General features: G+C 38.4%; 1 protein-coding gene across 1 annotated transcript in view; it reads left to right on the top strand.

Moving 5' to 3' along the window:
* The window catches only part of LOC122653715 (mitochondrial import inner membrane translocase subunit TIM22-4-like), a 59,331-nt gene extending 47,513 nt beyond the window's left edge, over window positions 1-11,818 (top strand). The window contains exon 4 of the mRNA XM_043847649.1: window positions 11,549-11,818. Coding sequence (XP_043703584.1) covers window positions 11,549-11,634 — 86 coding nt within the window. The 3' untranslated portion in view covers window positions 11,635-11,818. The remainder of the gene's footprint in view (window positions 1-11,548) is intronic.
* Window positions 11,819-15,646: the final 3,828 nt, after the last annotated feature.

Raw genomic sequence — 15,646 nt, 5'->3', positions numbered from 1 at the left:
CAAAAGGGTCTGAAACTTATATTTTATTTACTGTTTTGCCTCTAAACTCTTAACTTGAGCTATTTATCATTCTTGTGGGCCCATAGCAAACTCATAATCAGGGTTAGTGAACCTGGGATCGCATCGAATTAACATCCCCATCTGATAGGTGGTAAGTGAAGGTGGGATTCGATCCCAGGTCTTGGTGGCAACATGCCAACATTCCACAGACTTTACCAGCTGAGCCAACTGGGACCGTCAAATAATTCATGAAGTGGTACTGCACATCATGGTTCGAGAACTCGTGAGATCTCGCCGAGTTTCTTGGTTTTGTGAGATAGCGAGTCGAAATGACCTACGGTTCCTAAAACTGCAATTTCTCGGCGAGATCTCGGCCATGTCTCGATGCCCATTTCTCTGTCTTTTTTTAGTTATAAAATTTCAATATCTCGCCGAGATCTCGGTATCGGGTTATATGGCTTTTTGACCCATTTTTCATGACTCATATGCCCATATGCCCATTTTTTTAAAAGAGAGCAATGGACAGAACTCGGAAATTTCGAGTTTTGTCCAAAGCTCTCTAAAGCTTAGAGAAAAACACTCCAAGAGCTCTCTCTCTCAAATTTCTTCCTATTTCTCTCAAATCTTTGGTGGATTATGATGTTTGAAGTGAGATTCAAGTGGTAAAGTGAAGATTCAACTCCAAATCATCACCTATTTGTAGGATTTCAAAGGTATTTTCTAATTTTTCCCAAATCTATTTTTTTCAAAAAAATTTGTGTAATACTTGTTAGATTCATGTGGTTTTGATATATGTTAAACATCTTTGCCCGATCTATCACTTGATGGAGTCGGATTTATTTTTCAGTTATTAAATTTTTTTATTATAATTTCTGGAAAAATAAATGATTTATTTGAAAAAAAAATGAAAAAAATAGGATGAATAGTGATTGTTTGAAAATGAATTTGATATATGTTAAATAACTTGGGATGCTCTACAGCCCCATGGATTAATTTTTTATTTTCACCCATTAAAAAAATTATTTTATTTTTCAGATTTAATAAATATATTATAAAAATTTTAAAAATATATATAATATTAAGGAAAAATACTTGTTGCTTGTGGAAAATTATGTACAACATATGTACATAATCTTCAACTTGAAATGGTGTCAAACACATCATTACATTATATTTTTCTTATACTTTAAGGTATAAATATTTTTAAAAAAAATTCAAAATATTGTTTTTAATTAAGAAATAAATACGAGGGTTAGGGGATAAATAAGAGATTGTTATTTCATAGTTCTAGTTGCTTGACATTACGTTTAAGAGTTATGAATAGCATACTTTTAATAAGTCTTGAATACCTTACTTTAAGTGATCCATGGTTATTAATACATGCTTTTTTATGTAACAGTGTAAAATATAAGACATTTTGTACACAATGTCTGATATAGCATGGCAACATGGAGTCCCCATGTCCGTAGACAAAAAGAAGTCCAAATGCAATTATTGTGGGAAGTTGCTATCTGAAGGAGCCACTAGGTTAAAGCAATACTTGTCTGGTACAGGCAAGGATGTTGCCTCATGCCCAAATGTTCCTATCCAAGTGAAAGTGGCAATGGCACAATACTTGAAAGGAGGAAGATTAAAGAAAGCTGAGAGGGAAAGAATGCAACAAGAGTTTGATGAGGCAGTACTAGAGAGGACTGCTGTAGAGGTCCGTGGCGGAGATGATACTGACATTGGGCCTCCACCTGGTGAGTTTCAATCAGAGGCTGAATGGAGAATTTACCAGCAGACTTTAACTGAGAGTAGACAAAGTTTTCATTTTGAGAATATAAGAAAATATGAGCAAGCAAGAAGAGCTGGTGGATTTGGCTCAACTGCACCAGTGCAAGAAGATGAGAGGAGGAAAAGCACTGGGACAAGAGATATACCACGACCCCAAACCCGGCCACGAGTACAAGCTCCAGAGCCCATTTTTTAGCGGGATCCCACAACTTTTAGGCAACAAGATGCCTACCAGCCAACCATCCCGCAAGTATTTGGTGGTAAACAAGAGGAAGCACGAAAAACCTTCAGCAAGTTCATGCTTTACCATGGCATTCCAGCCAATGTAGCACAAGGAACATAATATAATGCATTCCTTGATGCTGCAGGGAGGGCTGGTGCAGGATGGAAGGGACCTTCACCACATGAATTATACAATGTATATTTGCCTCAGGAGGTACAGGAGCTGAAAGATTACATTGATAGTTTGAAGCCATTGTGGGAGACATATGGGGTTACTCTTATGGCTGATGGATGGACTGGACCTACTAGACTATCCATCATAAATTTTATGGTGAGTTGCAATGGAAAGACTGTATTCTTGAAGTCCGTTGATGCATCAAATAATGTAAAAGATGCATCATACTTGTATAAGGAGTTGAAGCAAGTGGTGGAGGAGGTAGGACCAAGGAATGTTATCCAAATTGTGACGGATAATGGTTCCAACTTTAAAAAGGCTGGAGAGAAGTTGATGAATAAGAAGAATAAGAGGATCCGACTCTTTTGGACCCCATGTGCAGCCCATTCTATTGATTTAATGCTGAAGGATATGGGGAAAAAGACTTTGGTGGTGGGTGTGGTAAATAGGGCAAGACAAGTGATAACTTTTGTGTACAACCATTCTTATGCTTTAGCCTTGTTGAGGGAGAAATGCAATGAAGATTTAGTGAGGCCTGGTGTTACTCGATTTGCCATCAATTACATTGCATTGAAGAGCTTTCAGACTAAGGCGATAGGTCTGAGGTCTGAGGTCTGAGGTCTATGTTTGCAAGTGAAAAATGGTTTGATTGGCAAGGTTCTAAGTCAGAAGATGCAAAGGCAGTACAACAAACCATTGCAAGTGATGGATTTTGGAAAGACTTGGGGAAAGTGGTTGCCATATTAGAGCCAGTGGTGGCAGTACTGAGGATGGTTAATACGGAGAAGAAGCCTACCTTGGCCCACATTTATGCTGCCATCCAAAAAATGAAGGAAATAGTTAGAGCTGCTATACCTCGAAGTGCAAAGTCCTACACTAACATCATTGATGAGCGATGGGAGAAGCACTTGAGTCATCCATTGCATAAAGCTGGTGAGTTCAACATACTTTACACTTTAAATGTTATAACTTTTTTACATTTACAAATTCAAAACCCAAAGGCATTAAGTCACTAACAAATCATATTTGTGGTGTCTACTTTACCAGCATACTATTTGAATCCAAAGTATCGCTACTCCCATGATCTTGGGCTAGACATAGAATTGTTAGAGGCAGTTCAAGCTGTTACTGCAAAGTTAGAGCTCAATCCAAAGACACAATCTGCTTGCAATGATGAGGTGAGAGTATGGGACTTTGGTACTTTCTTAGTTAGTTTATGAATGTAATTACTAAATAGGAAATACTAATGCCTCATATTGAAAATGGATCAAATACTTCAGAGAGGCCTCAGCAAGTTTCGGTCGACAAGCTACAGTGGAGGGTAAACAAAAGTCAGACCCTGGTAGGTGGCAAGGTTTAATATTTCGCGATATCTCGGTATCTCGGGCCTACCGAGATATCCGAGATACCCGAAATATCGCGAAATATGATCGAAATATTGCATTTTTTCTACAATATTTCGGGGGTCCATCTCGGAGGGTATTTGGCCATATCTAGGCCTGAAACTTCATGGACAGCCTTATTTAAGCTTAATAAACACATTTAAACCATAAAATATGCAAAAATATGAATTCAAATTGGTGTTTTGGGCTTGCACCCTTGATTGACATACGGTCGCCGACCCTAATGTATAAATAGTTAAATACACAGAGTCATAGATTAGGCAGTTAATAACTTAATATTTAATAATAGTATTTAACTTCATCACATATCAAGTTAAAGCCAATATACATTGATGAGTACCATGATTCTCATAAACTCCATAATATTCAATAACTCAAAACTCAATAGCTCAAATGCTTAAAGCCTTAAAGGTAATACACTAAGTGTCAAAGTCACAAGACTCGCAAGTCATAACTCACAAGTTCATAGATCAATGAAATCACAGCTTAAGTTACAAATTACAAGTGCTAAACTACTAATAGTAGTTGTTGTGCCTCCCTGGATCAATCCCACTCATGCCTCGCTGGAGTCAACGTCAATTGCTCTCTGTTTGAAGGACATATGTGGACCACGGTATAGAATCGAAGAAGAAACGAGTGTAGTCATCCACAAGTGTCACGTAAATGGAATCATCAACATACTGTAGGTAACCTATCCTAGGATATAAGCTAGGGTTACCAATCGATCCAGTCCGTGAAGAAGATGAACCACTGTGATATGATGTTGGCGCGGCAAGAAGAGGCAATGGCATTGGCTGCATGTATGGCTGGTGAGGTTGGTAGCTAGGTCTGCTAGGGTATGCAAAGATGTTATCTACAAAAGATGATCCAGTATGTCCCTGGGACTGGGACTGGGACTGGTAGTCATAGTCCCCTACCCCACTAAACTGCCCATACGATGATCCATATCCATATCCACCGTAAGGTTGTGATGCACCATAATCCGATGCCAATGGAGTGGTATGTGCGTCAAAAGATGGGGCGCGCCAATGTCCAGTCGGTCCTCCCTCCCTATCACCCATACTCAAACCACCAACAGAGCTAGATAGGTTATCAATGTCCATGTGATCAGGTTGCAACTGTGTTTGTCGACCCCTACGCTTCCTGTTATATGTATGTAGGGGGCCTCTTGAGGGTGGGGGTGTGGGGGCACGTGCTCCGTGGTCCGTATCTTGTGTGGCATGATCAAACTGTGTCTCTCCAGTGAATTGGAGTGGCTCTACAGGTGCCGTATCCTGGGCCTCCTGACCTACCACATAACGCTCTTGCATGCCGTCAAATTCTTCACCAGCATCACCACCACCAACATTCTCAATACCCACATCTTTTTCCACTACTTCCTTTAACAATCTGTAAATATATTTTGCATCCTTTATCTCTTTGGATGCATCCACAGATTTGAGGAACACTGTCCTCCCATCACAATAAACCATGAAATTGATGATGGACTTTCTTTAGAGGCCCAGTCCATCCATCTGCCATTATAGTCACCCCATATGTCTCCCACATATTCCTCATCTCACTAATGTACTCATCAATCTCACTCTTTTGTTGAGGTAGATAAACATTCATTACCTCATATGGGATGGGACCCTTGAATCCTGGGCCAGCCTCTGCAATGATACCTATTATGGTATCATAATGGGGGCCTTGTGCAGTGTTTGCTGGGATGGTATGGTATGGTATGGTATAGCATCCACTTAGCTATTGATTCTTTAACCAATCCCTTCATCCCCTTCCATGGTCCTTTGATTCTGGGTTGACTGCTTCCTTTCTTCTTATGCAATTTAGGATCAGATGTTGATGGTGGTACTGGTACTGGTAAAGGTGTTGGGGCTGCCCTCACACTTTGTGATCTTTTAAAAGGATTCAAAGTTCTAGGACCTCCAGAACTGCCAACTCCTCCACTACCCCCTACTCTGTCTCTGCTGATCATCTTGAAAACTTACTCTACTCCTTGAAACAGTCCGCCTAAAATCCCTAGCCTCCTCTGCTGTTTGTATGTCATCAGGTACTGCAATGTCATCATCATCATCATCATTGTATCGTCTTCCTCCCCCCATCAAACTCCTCACTGTATCCTCAAGTTGTTCTCTTATCCTTTGCTTGTCAGCCTTCCTCTTCTTCTTTCCCCTCAAACTATCACCAATCTCCCTGGCTACTTTAGTAGGGACCATATGACAACCTACAACATCTTTAGATCCTCCAGTCAGATGTTGTTTAACTCTACTGGACCCACCTCCCATAAATTGCATGTGACAATAGTTACATATAGATTTTCTCTTATCCCCATCAATGGGAGTACCATGTAACCATGCAATGTCACCCCTATGCTGGCTGGCTGGTCTCTCTTGTTCCCTCTGTTCTCTTTGTTCCCTCCGCCCCCTTTGTTGACTACTTTCCCCTACCTTTTGCTTGCCCTTCGCACGTTGTCTATCACGATCCGCCATAATGATACTTGTTTACTGCAATGTAAGTAACACAAATAATTAAAAAACTTAATGTAGATGCACTTCAATTGACACTTTTAGATTACTAATACACTTGTATAGTTATTTAATATTTTTCCCCTAACCCTTATATTTTTCACATAATTAAAACCAATTTTTTATATATAATGTTAATATAAGTATTGACCTAGCACAACAAAACCAAAAATTAGTAAACATAATATACATGTAATGCATCCCAAAACATATAGAAATAACTTTCATATTTTTTCATTATTTTTTAAACTTAAAACTCATATTTTTCTTTATTTATTTCTGTTTTTTTAATTTTTTACATATTTGTCTTAATTTTCAAAAATTAAAATAATTATTTAAGAGCAGAAAAATAAATCCGACACTGTGAAGCCGTAGATCGGCCATTGGTGTTTAACATATATTTAATTCATTACCATCTAAGTCATATTACCCCTAATTATTTCCTATTTTAGTTGTAGGAAAATGAATTTTTAAAACAAGAAAAAAAAAAAAATACATATGGGAAAAAATTTCGACATCGTGAGGCTGTAGATCGGCCTCCGGTGTCTAACATATATTAATATCATCAACATCCAACAACATTTGTACAAAGTATTTTAAAAAAAAATAGTTTTAGAGAAATAGAATTTACCTTAAATAATGAAAATAGGCTTGGATGATGAGCTTAGATGACCTTCCGACGTCTTCCCGGCGACAAGGAGCTTCAACAATGCTTGGATGAGGCTTGGAAGGGAGGAAGAAGAGCAAAAAATGAGGAAGAAGAGAGAAAAATAGAGTTTCAGCAGCTCTCGGTCGAAATATCGACCAAGAGCTGCGAAATATGGTATAAAATGGCCCCTAGTGTCACACTATTTGTCACTTTTTCAATATCTCGCGATATATCGTGAGATCCACGATATTTCGTCGATATCTCACGATATATCGACGAAATATTGTATTTTTTGGTTTCGGATTGGTTTCGTATCTCAGACATGTTGACATATACGAAATTTGGCGATATATCGTCGAAATTTCGCGAGATTTTAAACCATGGTAGGTGGCATGATATTATATTTATGAATTATAATTTTATCTCTTTAGAATGTACATATTATTACTATTCTATATTTGTAATGCAGCCGACTGGTGGGTACTTTATGGTACAAGTTCACCCAACTTGAGGAAGGTAGCAGTGAGAGTGCTCTCACAAACTTGTTCATCCTCTGGATGTGAGCGCAATTGGAGTACATTCTCATTGATATATTCAAAGAGGCGGAACAGGTTGGGTAGCGAATGACTGGAGCAGCTTGTGTATGTGCACTACAATATGAGATTAAGGATGAGACACATACGTGAAGGAATCGAGGCCAATGATAAAGAACCCATTGAATTGTCCAACATTTTCCAAGAGGACTCTGATGACGATGAGGATCCCCTATTCCAGTGGGTGAGGGATCGTGGTGCACCTGATATGGATCAGCCTGGGGGTAGGCCCGACCCCACCATTGCGTCTGTAATCGGCACTGATGTTGAGGATTATATGTCGTCACAAGAGGGGCGTGCACATGCTAAGTCACCGAAACCTTTTGAGCCTGCTGTAGGAAGTCCTGCTGCTGATGATGATGGTGGTGGTGATGACAATGGTGATGGTGATGATGGTAATGATGGTAATGGTGATGGTGGTGATGGTGGTGGTGGTGGCATGCAAAGTGGCGGTTATTATGATGATCGTCATGAGGGGATGCGCGAGCAGTACCAATATGAGGTGGGAACGCAGGAGGACCCTGTGCGTTTCACCAGTGAGTTTCAGTTTACGCATGCCACTCAAGATCAAGACCATGGTGGCCAACCGGCCCACCCTAAAACATACAACAGGAAGAAGGGTCGCAAACACTCACATCAGTCAGATGCTCAGGATGATGACAGCAGTATGAACACCATGCTTGCAAGTTTTGGAAGCATGAGTATAGATACTACTAGCGAGCATCAGTCATGGCAATCATCTCAGCATCATCATGGCTATGACTATGGCCAGGAGAGCACCGGTTCTGATTATAGTGCCTATGGTCAGTATGGGCAGTCAGCAGTTGAGTATGACAGTCAAAGCTCTGGGTCAGGTTTTGGGTACACATTCCCAGTCCCAAACCAGCCATACATGCCTCAAACTCAATATGACAGTAGCGGTTCATCTTACACCTCATATCAACAACCTCCCATGTACCCTAAGATAGGGAGATTGGTATATGTTGATCAGAAGACTTATATGGTAGCTGTGTCACACTATGTGCAACACTGCAGCAGTTCCATGACATGGAAATTCTTTGTGGATCAATATGGGGATGAATTTATTACTCATTCATATTTTATGTAACAAATTCAGTGAACATTGATGTAATTATAACGTGTTGATTGCTATTTCATTTGAATGTTTTGATTAAACTGTACTAATTAGAATGTTTTGATTGCTAATTTGCTAAGTTTTACTAAATTATATGTAGAGTAGGTTGTTTTAGACTTTTAGTACGACTCGTCGCCTACCAACCTATGGTCCAAAGTAAAACTCATATTTGGACTTGTTTTTTGGCAAATCTAGGCATGTCATTGTGTTTAAATGGCCTGAAATAGGCTGGATACCAAGTTTCAGACCCAAAATATGTGTAAAACCCACCGAGTTGGGGGTCCGAGTCAAAAAAAAAAAAATTACACCAACTCGCCGAGATCTCGGTTCGACTCGGTTTCTGGCGTGGCCGAGATGCCACCGAGACCCGAGTCTTAGAACCTTGCTGCACATGAACAAATACGATTCATATAGCATTCTTAAGTACTTAATCCACTTCCAAGTAAAAACAGCTTATTGGATTCTAGTAATTACGCAACCAATGTACAGCATTGCTCCAGAATCATAGGGTAAGAACTAAGAAGTGGACTAAAGCAAGGCAGGGGAATCATGGACCATAATGGGTGCAGAACTCGGTAGTGAATGAACTCTTTGTTTTGAATGGGACATATGATACCAATGGAAATGTACGTAAAGAATGGGTGGATACGTTTACATAGCCATCTTGTTGCTAACCAGAAAACTAACTAACCAGCAGAAGAATGAAAACGAGAAAAGCGAGGGAGAAGCACATTGTCGAGGGAGGGAGAGAAAAGGCAGCCTGCAATAGGAAATTGATTTCTACCGCAGGACCTGGGTTCTATTAATAATAAAAGACAACTTAATATTGGGTAAGTTACTTAGGGGTTTATTATGAAATTACCCCTGAGCCCTTACCTATTACAATTTAACAAATAAGGCCAGAAAAGAAGATATGACAAATAGAACCCCAAAACCCAAGATAAAAAGACAAAAGTACCCCTAATTCTCAACCCTCCCCCTCATGCTGGAGCATATAGGTCTCCCATGCTCAGCTTGTTACAACAGGTGTGAGGGGCAAACAACGACTTGGTGAAGACATTAGCTAGCTGATTCGAAAATGAAACAAACGGGGTCTCAACAAGCTTTTTCAAGACGGCATCGTGAACAAAGTGACAGTCCACCTCAATATGTTTAGTCCGCTCATGGTAAACAGGGTTACTAACAATATATATAGCTGTCTGGTTAACACAATACATCTTCATCGGTGTAGGCACAAGAAACCCCATTTCAAGAAGAAGAGACCTGAGCTTTTTTGTCAATGTCGGTGGTAAGAGGCTGAAAGACATTTAATTCTTCGACAAGACCCTTAAAAGTGCTATAGTAGTCTTGGAGAGGCATGTTTGACTGTCGGAGCTGAAATAGTTTCTCATATAAATCATACACCTAATTCATGTTTTTCTCCTGTGAATAGGTATCCTTCAAATCCTCCCACACACCCTTAGCAGTGGTGTGAAACATCATATTTGTAGCAATATCGGGTTCCATGCTATTTCATAACCAAATCAAAATAACAGCATTCTCTTGCATCCAATCCTCATAATCTTTTGAATCGGAGGCAGGAGGATCAGAGGTAATGTACTTGAGTTTCTTCCTGGCCATAATATAAAGTTTCAAAGCTTGAGCCCATAATAAGTAATTTGAATTCCCTTTCAACTTGATAGAGGTAATAGTGACATTCACTGTTTCAGACTGGGATGTAACAACTGAAGTAGTTTTATTCTCTCCCATGGTACCAATAGAAAGGACAGACAAAACTCAACACAAAGGAATAACCAGAAACTTCCAGCCAATAAGGGCAGCAAGCACTGGAATTAACAGACCAAGGATAGAGCACCAACTGTAGCAGAATTGCAGAGTAATATGCAGCAGAAAGACAAAAGGAAGGCCCAACTTCAATCTTGGAACCAGTTGAAACAGCAAAAACTTGAAGAAGGCAGTCAATCTCCTAACAAAGGCCTTGAATCCTTCCCGATTTCAAAAAACAAAGGGAGAAATGAGGAAAACCTTCAAGTCATCAATCATCCATCACCAACTAGTCACAAACTAATAGAAAGGAGTACTGAAGAGATCCAGCAGCAATCAAGAAGGGAATTCAATTCTATCGAGTTCAGAAAATAGAAACTGAACACTATCGATTGCAGAAATTAGAAACTAACTAATCCTCCAATCGAATTTTCAAGGGAGGGTCTTCAAATCACCAAAAACTATCACAAATAAGTACTCCATTAGTGTATTTGGAGTCTTCAATCCATCAACCAAAAAGAGCAGCAACAGGTTGCTGCACACCAGAAATCGAAAAAACTGAAAGGAGAATCAGCAGAGGGAGATTTAGAGAGGAACCTTCTGCTGATTAGTTGTACTCTGATAATGTTGCTAACCAGAAAACTAACTAACCAGCAGAAGAATGAAGAAGAGGAAAGAGAGGGAGAAGCACACTGCTGAGAGAGGGAGAGAAAAGGCAGCCTGCGATAGGAAATTGATTGCAGGACCTGGGTTCTATTAATAATAAAAGACAACTAATATTGGGTAAGTTACTTAGGGGTTTATTATGAAATTACCCCTGAGCCCTTACCTATTACAATTTAACAAATAAGGCCAGAAAAGAAGATGCTGCTCAAGAAATTTGAAGGGGAAAGATGGATCAGAAGTGAAATTGCAGGTTTCTAAATCAAAGAAAACTTGAAAGAATGTGAAGCGTAGAAAACATGCTTTCACCATTGCTAGAGGGCTAAAAGTCATCATTTATTGGGAAGAGCGAAAAGGAAAAATATAGGAGGAGAATTTCCAGTTTTTCTATGTTGCATTCCATTTGTTCTACTTTTTGGCCTTTTGCTATTCTTTCTCTCTGCTTTCCCTGTAAAGTATTTCAACTAATTTTCATGGGCAGTATTACTTTTATAATGATTTCTTTCTAGGTTTGTGATGACCTGCCACTTTTTTTATTTATCAGATTTGTAAATCTGCCATTTAAGGCTCTTGATTTATAAATTTTTACTTATCAGGGGATAAAAGTTGTATTGCACTGACATCTTTAATATGTCATTTATAGGTGGTCCAAAGGCAGCATGTGTTGGATGTGCAGGTTTTGCCACGTTTTCGGTCCTGATTGAGAAATTTTTGGAAAGATATGAATGATAAATTGGGTAACCAGTCCAGTTTTGTACCGCTAGTCCACCCAAATTTGTTTGAATCTAGTTTTCTCAATCAAGGCATAATGTTTTTTCATTCTTAAACCCATTACGAGTCATTTCTTCCCTGTTTCGTATGGGATGTAGCCAGAAATTATTATGATCTCTTTGAAGTGTTGACATTTTCATGCTGGACTGCCCCCCCATTTCTTGTCTGTTCATGAATGTCTAAAGATCAGGCAAAGTGAATCAATTATGTAGAAGATTCACATATAGCATTCTTAAAATATCTTGGGGAACTTTTTTATATTTTTTCAATTGATTAGACACGACCTACAAACTTCCTGTATCATGATTTTAGATTATTTGAACACTAATTATTTTCTTACTGTGGGAAGTCTAAGATTATCCAGTTGAAGGAAAAATATGGTTGCTGAGATTCTCGATCTTAGCCAAGCTGAGAAAGCAATAAATTTCTTCGGTTGATCATTTTTCCTCATCACTTGTAATGGTTTGATCATTCATTTAACTGTGCCATTAGTTTTTACATGTATTGATAGGGTGACCATAATATTAGATTGCTTCAAATGGTAAAAGAACGGAAAATGAGACAAGCATAATAGTCTCACCTCAATGGGTGTGAGCTTAATAGGTTTATTATGTCTATTGGTAACTCTGGCCTCCAGAAATGTGGGGGGAACCTTGAACTGCTGCTGCTGTTGTATTGGCTGGACGGCGGACAACCCCTGTTCTATTATAAATTGATGGATGTGAGGCCAGAATTGGCCTTTTTCTCTCGCTTCTGCAACTGCCTCAGAGAACTACATTTTGCAAAAACTTGGGCAAATTCCTTGTTTCTCTTTACCACTCCCTTCGGTAATTTAGAACTTTGATCATATTATGTAGTCATTTTCTGCTTGAACTGGTTTCTGTCACAATGTAGTTTTTGATGCTGTGAATGGAGTTTCTTGTATTGTCTTGTGAATGCTGTAAATTTGTTATACTTTGTTATCGATGTAAAATTTGATTCTTGAATGGAATAATAAAAAACTGGAAAAAGAGGTAAACAACTGCAGCTCCATGCATCAAGCAGAAAAATTGTTTCCCAGGAAACTCCCCCCCCCCCCTCCAGATTTCATACCTGTTGCACTAGGATAAGTTGTCATTGCTCTATTTTTCTTCTTAAAGATGCTGATTCCTTCGTAAAATAACGGGAGAAGAAAAGCCAGTCAGGCCATCAGGTTATGGGAAATCCTAATGTTGCAGCTACAAATATTAAATTTTAGAAGAGAAATTCTTCATTGTATTTTCCCATTTGATTTGATTCTGCCTGACATTTTGTAAGGTATAATTCTGATAAAGCTCTCTCTCATTGGTTCCCTATAAAATCTTGCGAACATGTAAATTTCTAACAAGGGTAATTGCACAGCGTTTGAACAGACCTTCAGATGGATTAGATGAGGGAGGCAATTGCTAGTGGAATTGGATGGTTCTCCTACAGGTTGCTGGGGTCGCAGGAGGTCAAGAAAGTGACTTCCCTGCCTTCATTATGCATAAAAATGGAGTAGTCCATGGTGTAAACTAGTGTCGGACCTGTTTACATAGAAACCAAACCCCCCCTCCCCTCAGCCCAAATAAAAATATAAAAAAATCTAACATTACCTATGGCTGTGTTTGGTATGCAATCTTGGAACGTATTCTAGGTTGATTTTGCATTTTCGGATGATAAAAACAACTGTTCTCGTGCATAGAAACAGTTGTTTTTATCGTCCAAGAACAAGGTTTAAAGTATAGGTATTGGGTATCGTATCGGCCGGGAGATTTTAAGTATCGTATTGTATCGTTTCAGAGATACATATCGAATAATATAGATACACATAAAAATGATCAAAATACATATGGAAATATACTTTTGGAACAAAAAACAATATATAATAAGTGTCATGCATAAAACTTAAAATGGTGAATAATGTATAACCAAACAAGTGTATTAAATTGAAATTGTTATAAAAGATAAGGTTCCTTACATGTTGTAATCGTCTATAGCCATGAAGAATATTGGATGATGTCATACCACTCTTTGATTCATTTTTTTAGTTTAAAAGTGTGAAAAACCAAGATTAAATGCAAGATTTTAGACTCTTGGTTGAGAGTTTTTCTTTATTTTTTCGTTAGATTAAGAGTTGTATCGAGTCTGTGAGTGAAAATGGTTTTCTTATGGAATGTATCGATGGTATCGGTATGTATCGGTGTGTATCTGTATATATCAGTGTGTTTCAAGCCGTATAGACCGATACATATCGATACGTGTTAAATCATCCATAGAACCCTTTATTGGTCGTATCGGTCGTATCGTATCGTATCGGCCCATATCGATCGATACATTTCGATATAATTCGTGACAGTTCATTTAAAAAAAAAAAAAAAAGGGAGACGTATCGGTATCAACCGATAATGATACGTATCGGTCCGTATCGTATCATATCAGTCGATACTTTAAACCATGGACCAAGAATGCAAAATCGACCAAGAATGGATACCAACCACAGCCTATATGTCATTTGTTCAAATCGACTAGGACCGCAACTAAATGATGAGTTGGTACAATAGGCTATTGTACTAACACATATCTGGTGCGTATATAGGCCCCACCATCATCTATCCAATGTAAAGTTTAAATGCAATTTGAATATTACAGCTGGTGAAAAAAAAAAAAAATTTTACAAATGGTTAAAAAAGTCAGGAGGTAACTAATTTGAGTAACCATGAAAATGTAGGAATGAAAAGTCCAATTCAAGGTACATCATATTGAAGGTGGCAGTGGAATCGATTCGATACATTATCTATCTCAAAAATTTAATTGAATAAGGATTTCAATCAACAAATCAACATAATTTAACAGCGGGGATTCAAAATTATCTAAAACAAACAAGTGGTGTGCTCCTCCAAAGGAATGCAACACTCGATCATGATCTCTGTTGAATGCACCTTCTCCAATGGTTGAATCCCAAGCTTGAAGAAAAGAAAGACACTCTTTTTTCTCTTTAAATAATGAGTTTTGCAATGTACAATTAGGGTTTCAACCATAACACCTCTTTTATAGACAAGCTAAATTAGGAGATTACAATCTAACGAACTAGATCAAGCCACGTGGTGTAATCTTAAAAGGTAGTTTTTAAATAGTTCTTAATTGCATTAAAGGATGACATTACAAAAGGTATAACCTGAAAACCCCCTGTGGTAAAAGCTTTCATTACCCTTTCTCCTCTTCGTCCTCATACTATCAACATCCACAATTGACCTATCAAACATTGAATAAGATCACCACCATGAATTTAAAGTCCATTGGACATAAAAATGAGAATGCCAAGACCAATGACGGGACCAAAAACCATTTGAAAACACTTTTCCAATATAATTTATGGACAATAGATCGTTGCTTGGTCGTTGAGTCCCTGCACCAATGTGTGGGCCAATGAGAGCACATGTAGGAGCATCAACACGGATGAATTTTTTTATTTCAGGAGGGACTGGGTGGTAATTTTGCTCATTGATGTGTCTAGGTGCAGAAGCCACACAATTAAGCATTGTTCTTTTTCCCATAATTTATTTAATATAATAAAATAAAACACTTTACGAAACAATTACTAAGCCCTGGATTTCGACCAGTCATAGTCCGATAATTTTCTCACTTAGATGTTCTCCCTAAACGGACAATGGAAACCTTATTGAGTGTTACCCATCACCATTTACATTGTGTACACTGAGCGGCTGGTGTGTAATTAGTCCTAGCGGTAGAGATCAACCATTGGTACACTACAAACACATAAATACAAATGTAACGGTAAGTGCCTCTCAGATATGTGAAAAAAATACTACTAGAAACTCATGTTTTTTCTTCTTTTTTTTTTTTTGTGAAAAATAAAAACTTTATTGAAAGAAACTAAAAGAGAGAGTTCGCTACATCATACCAGAAATTTCTATTGCCAAACATAACTGGCAGTGAATCATTAAGGAAT

The sequence above is a fragment of the Telopea speciosissima genome, chromosome 3 (assembly GCF_018873765.1).
Source record: "Telopea speciosissima isolate NSW1024214 ecotype Mountain lineage chromosome 3, Tspe_v1, whole genome shotgun sequence".
Taxonomy (NCBI): Eukaryota; Viridiplantae; Streptophyta; class Magnoliopsida; order Proteales; family Proteaceae; genus Telopea; species Telopea speciosissima.
This window is presented reverse-complemented; position numbering and strand designations above follow the sequence as displayed.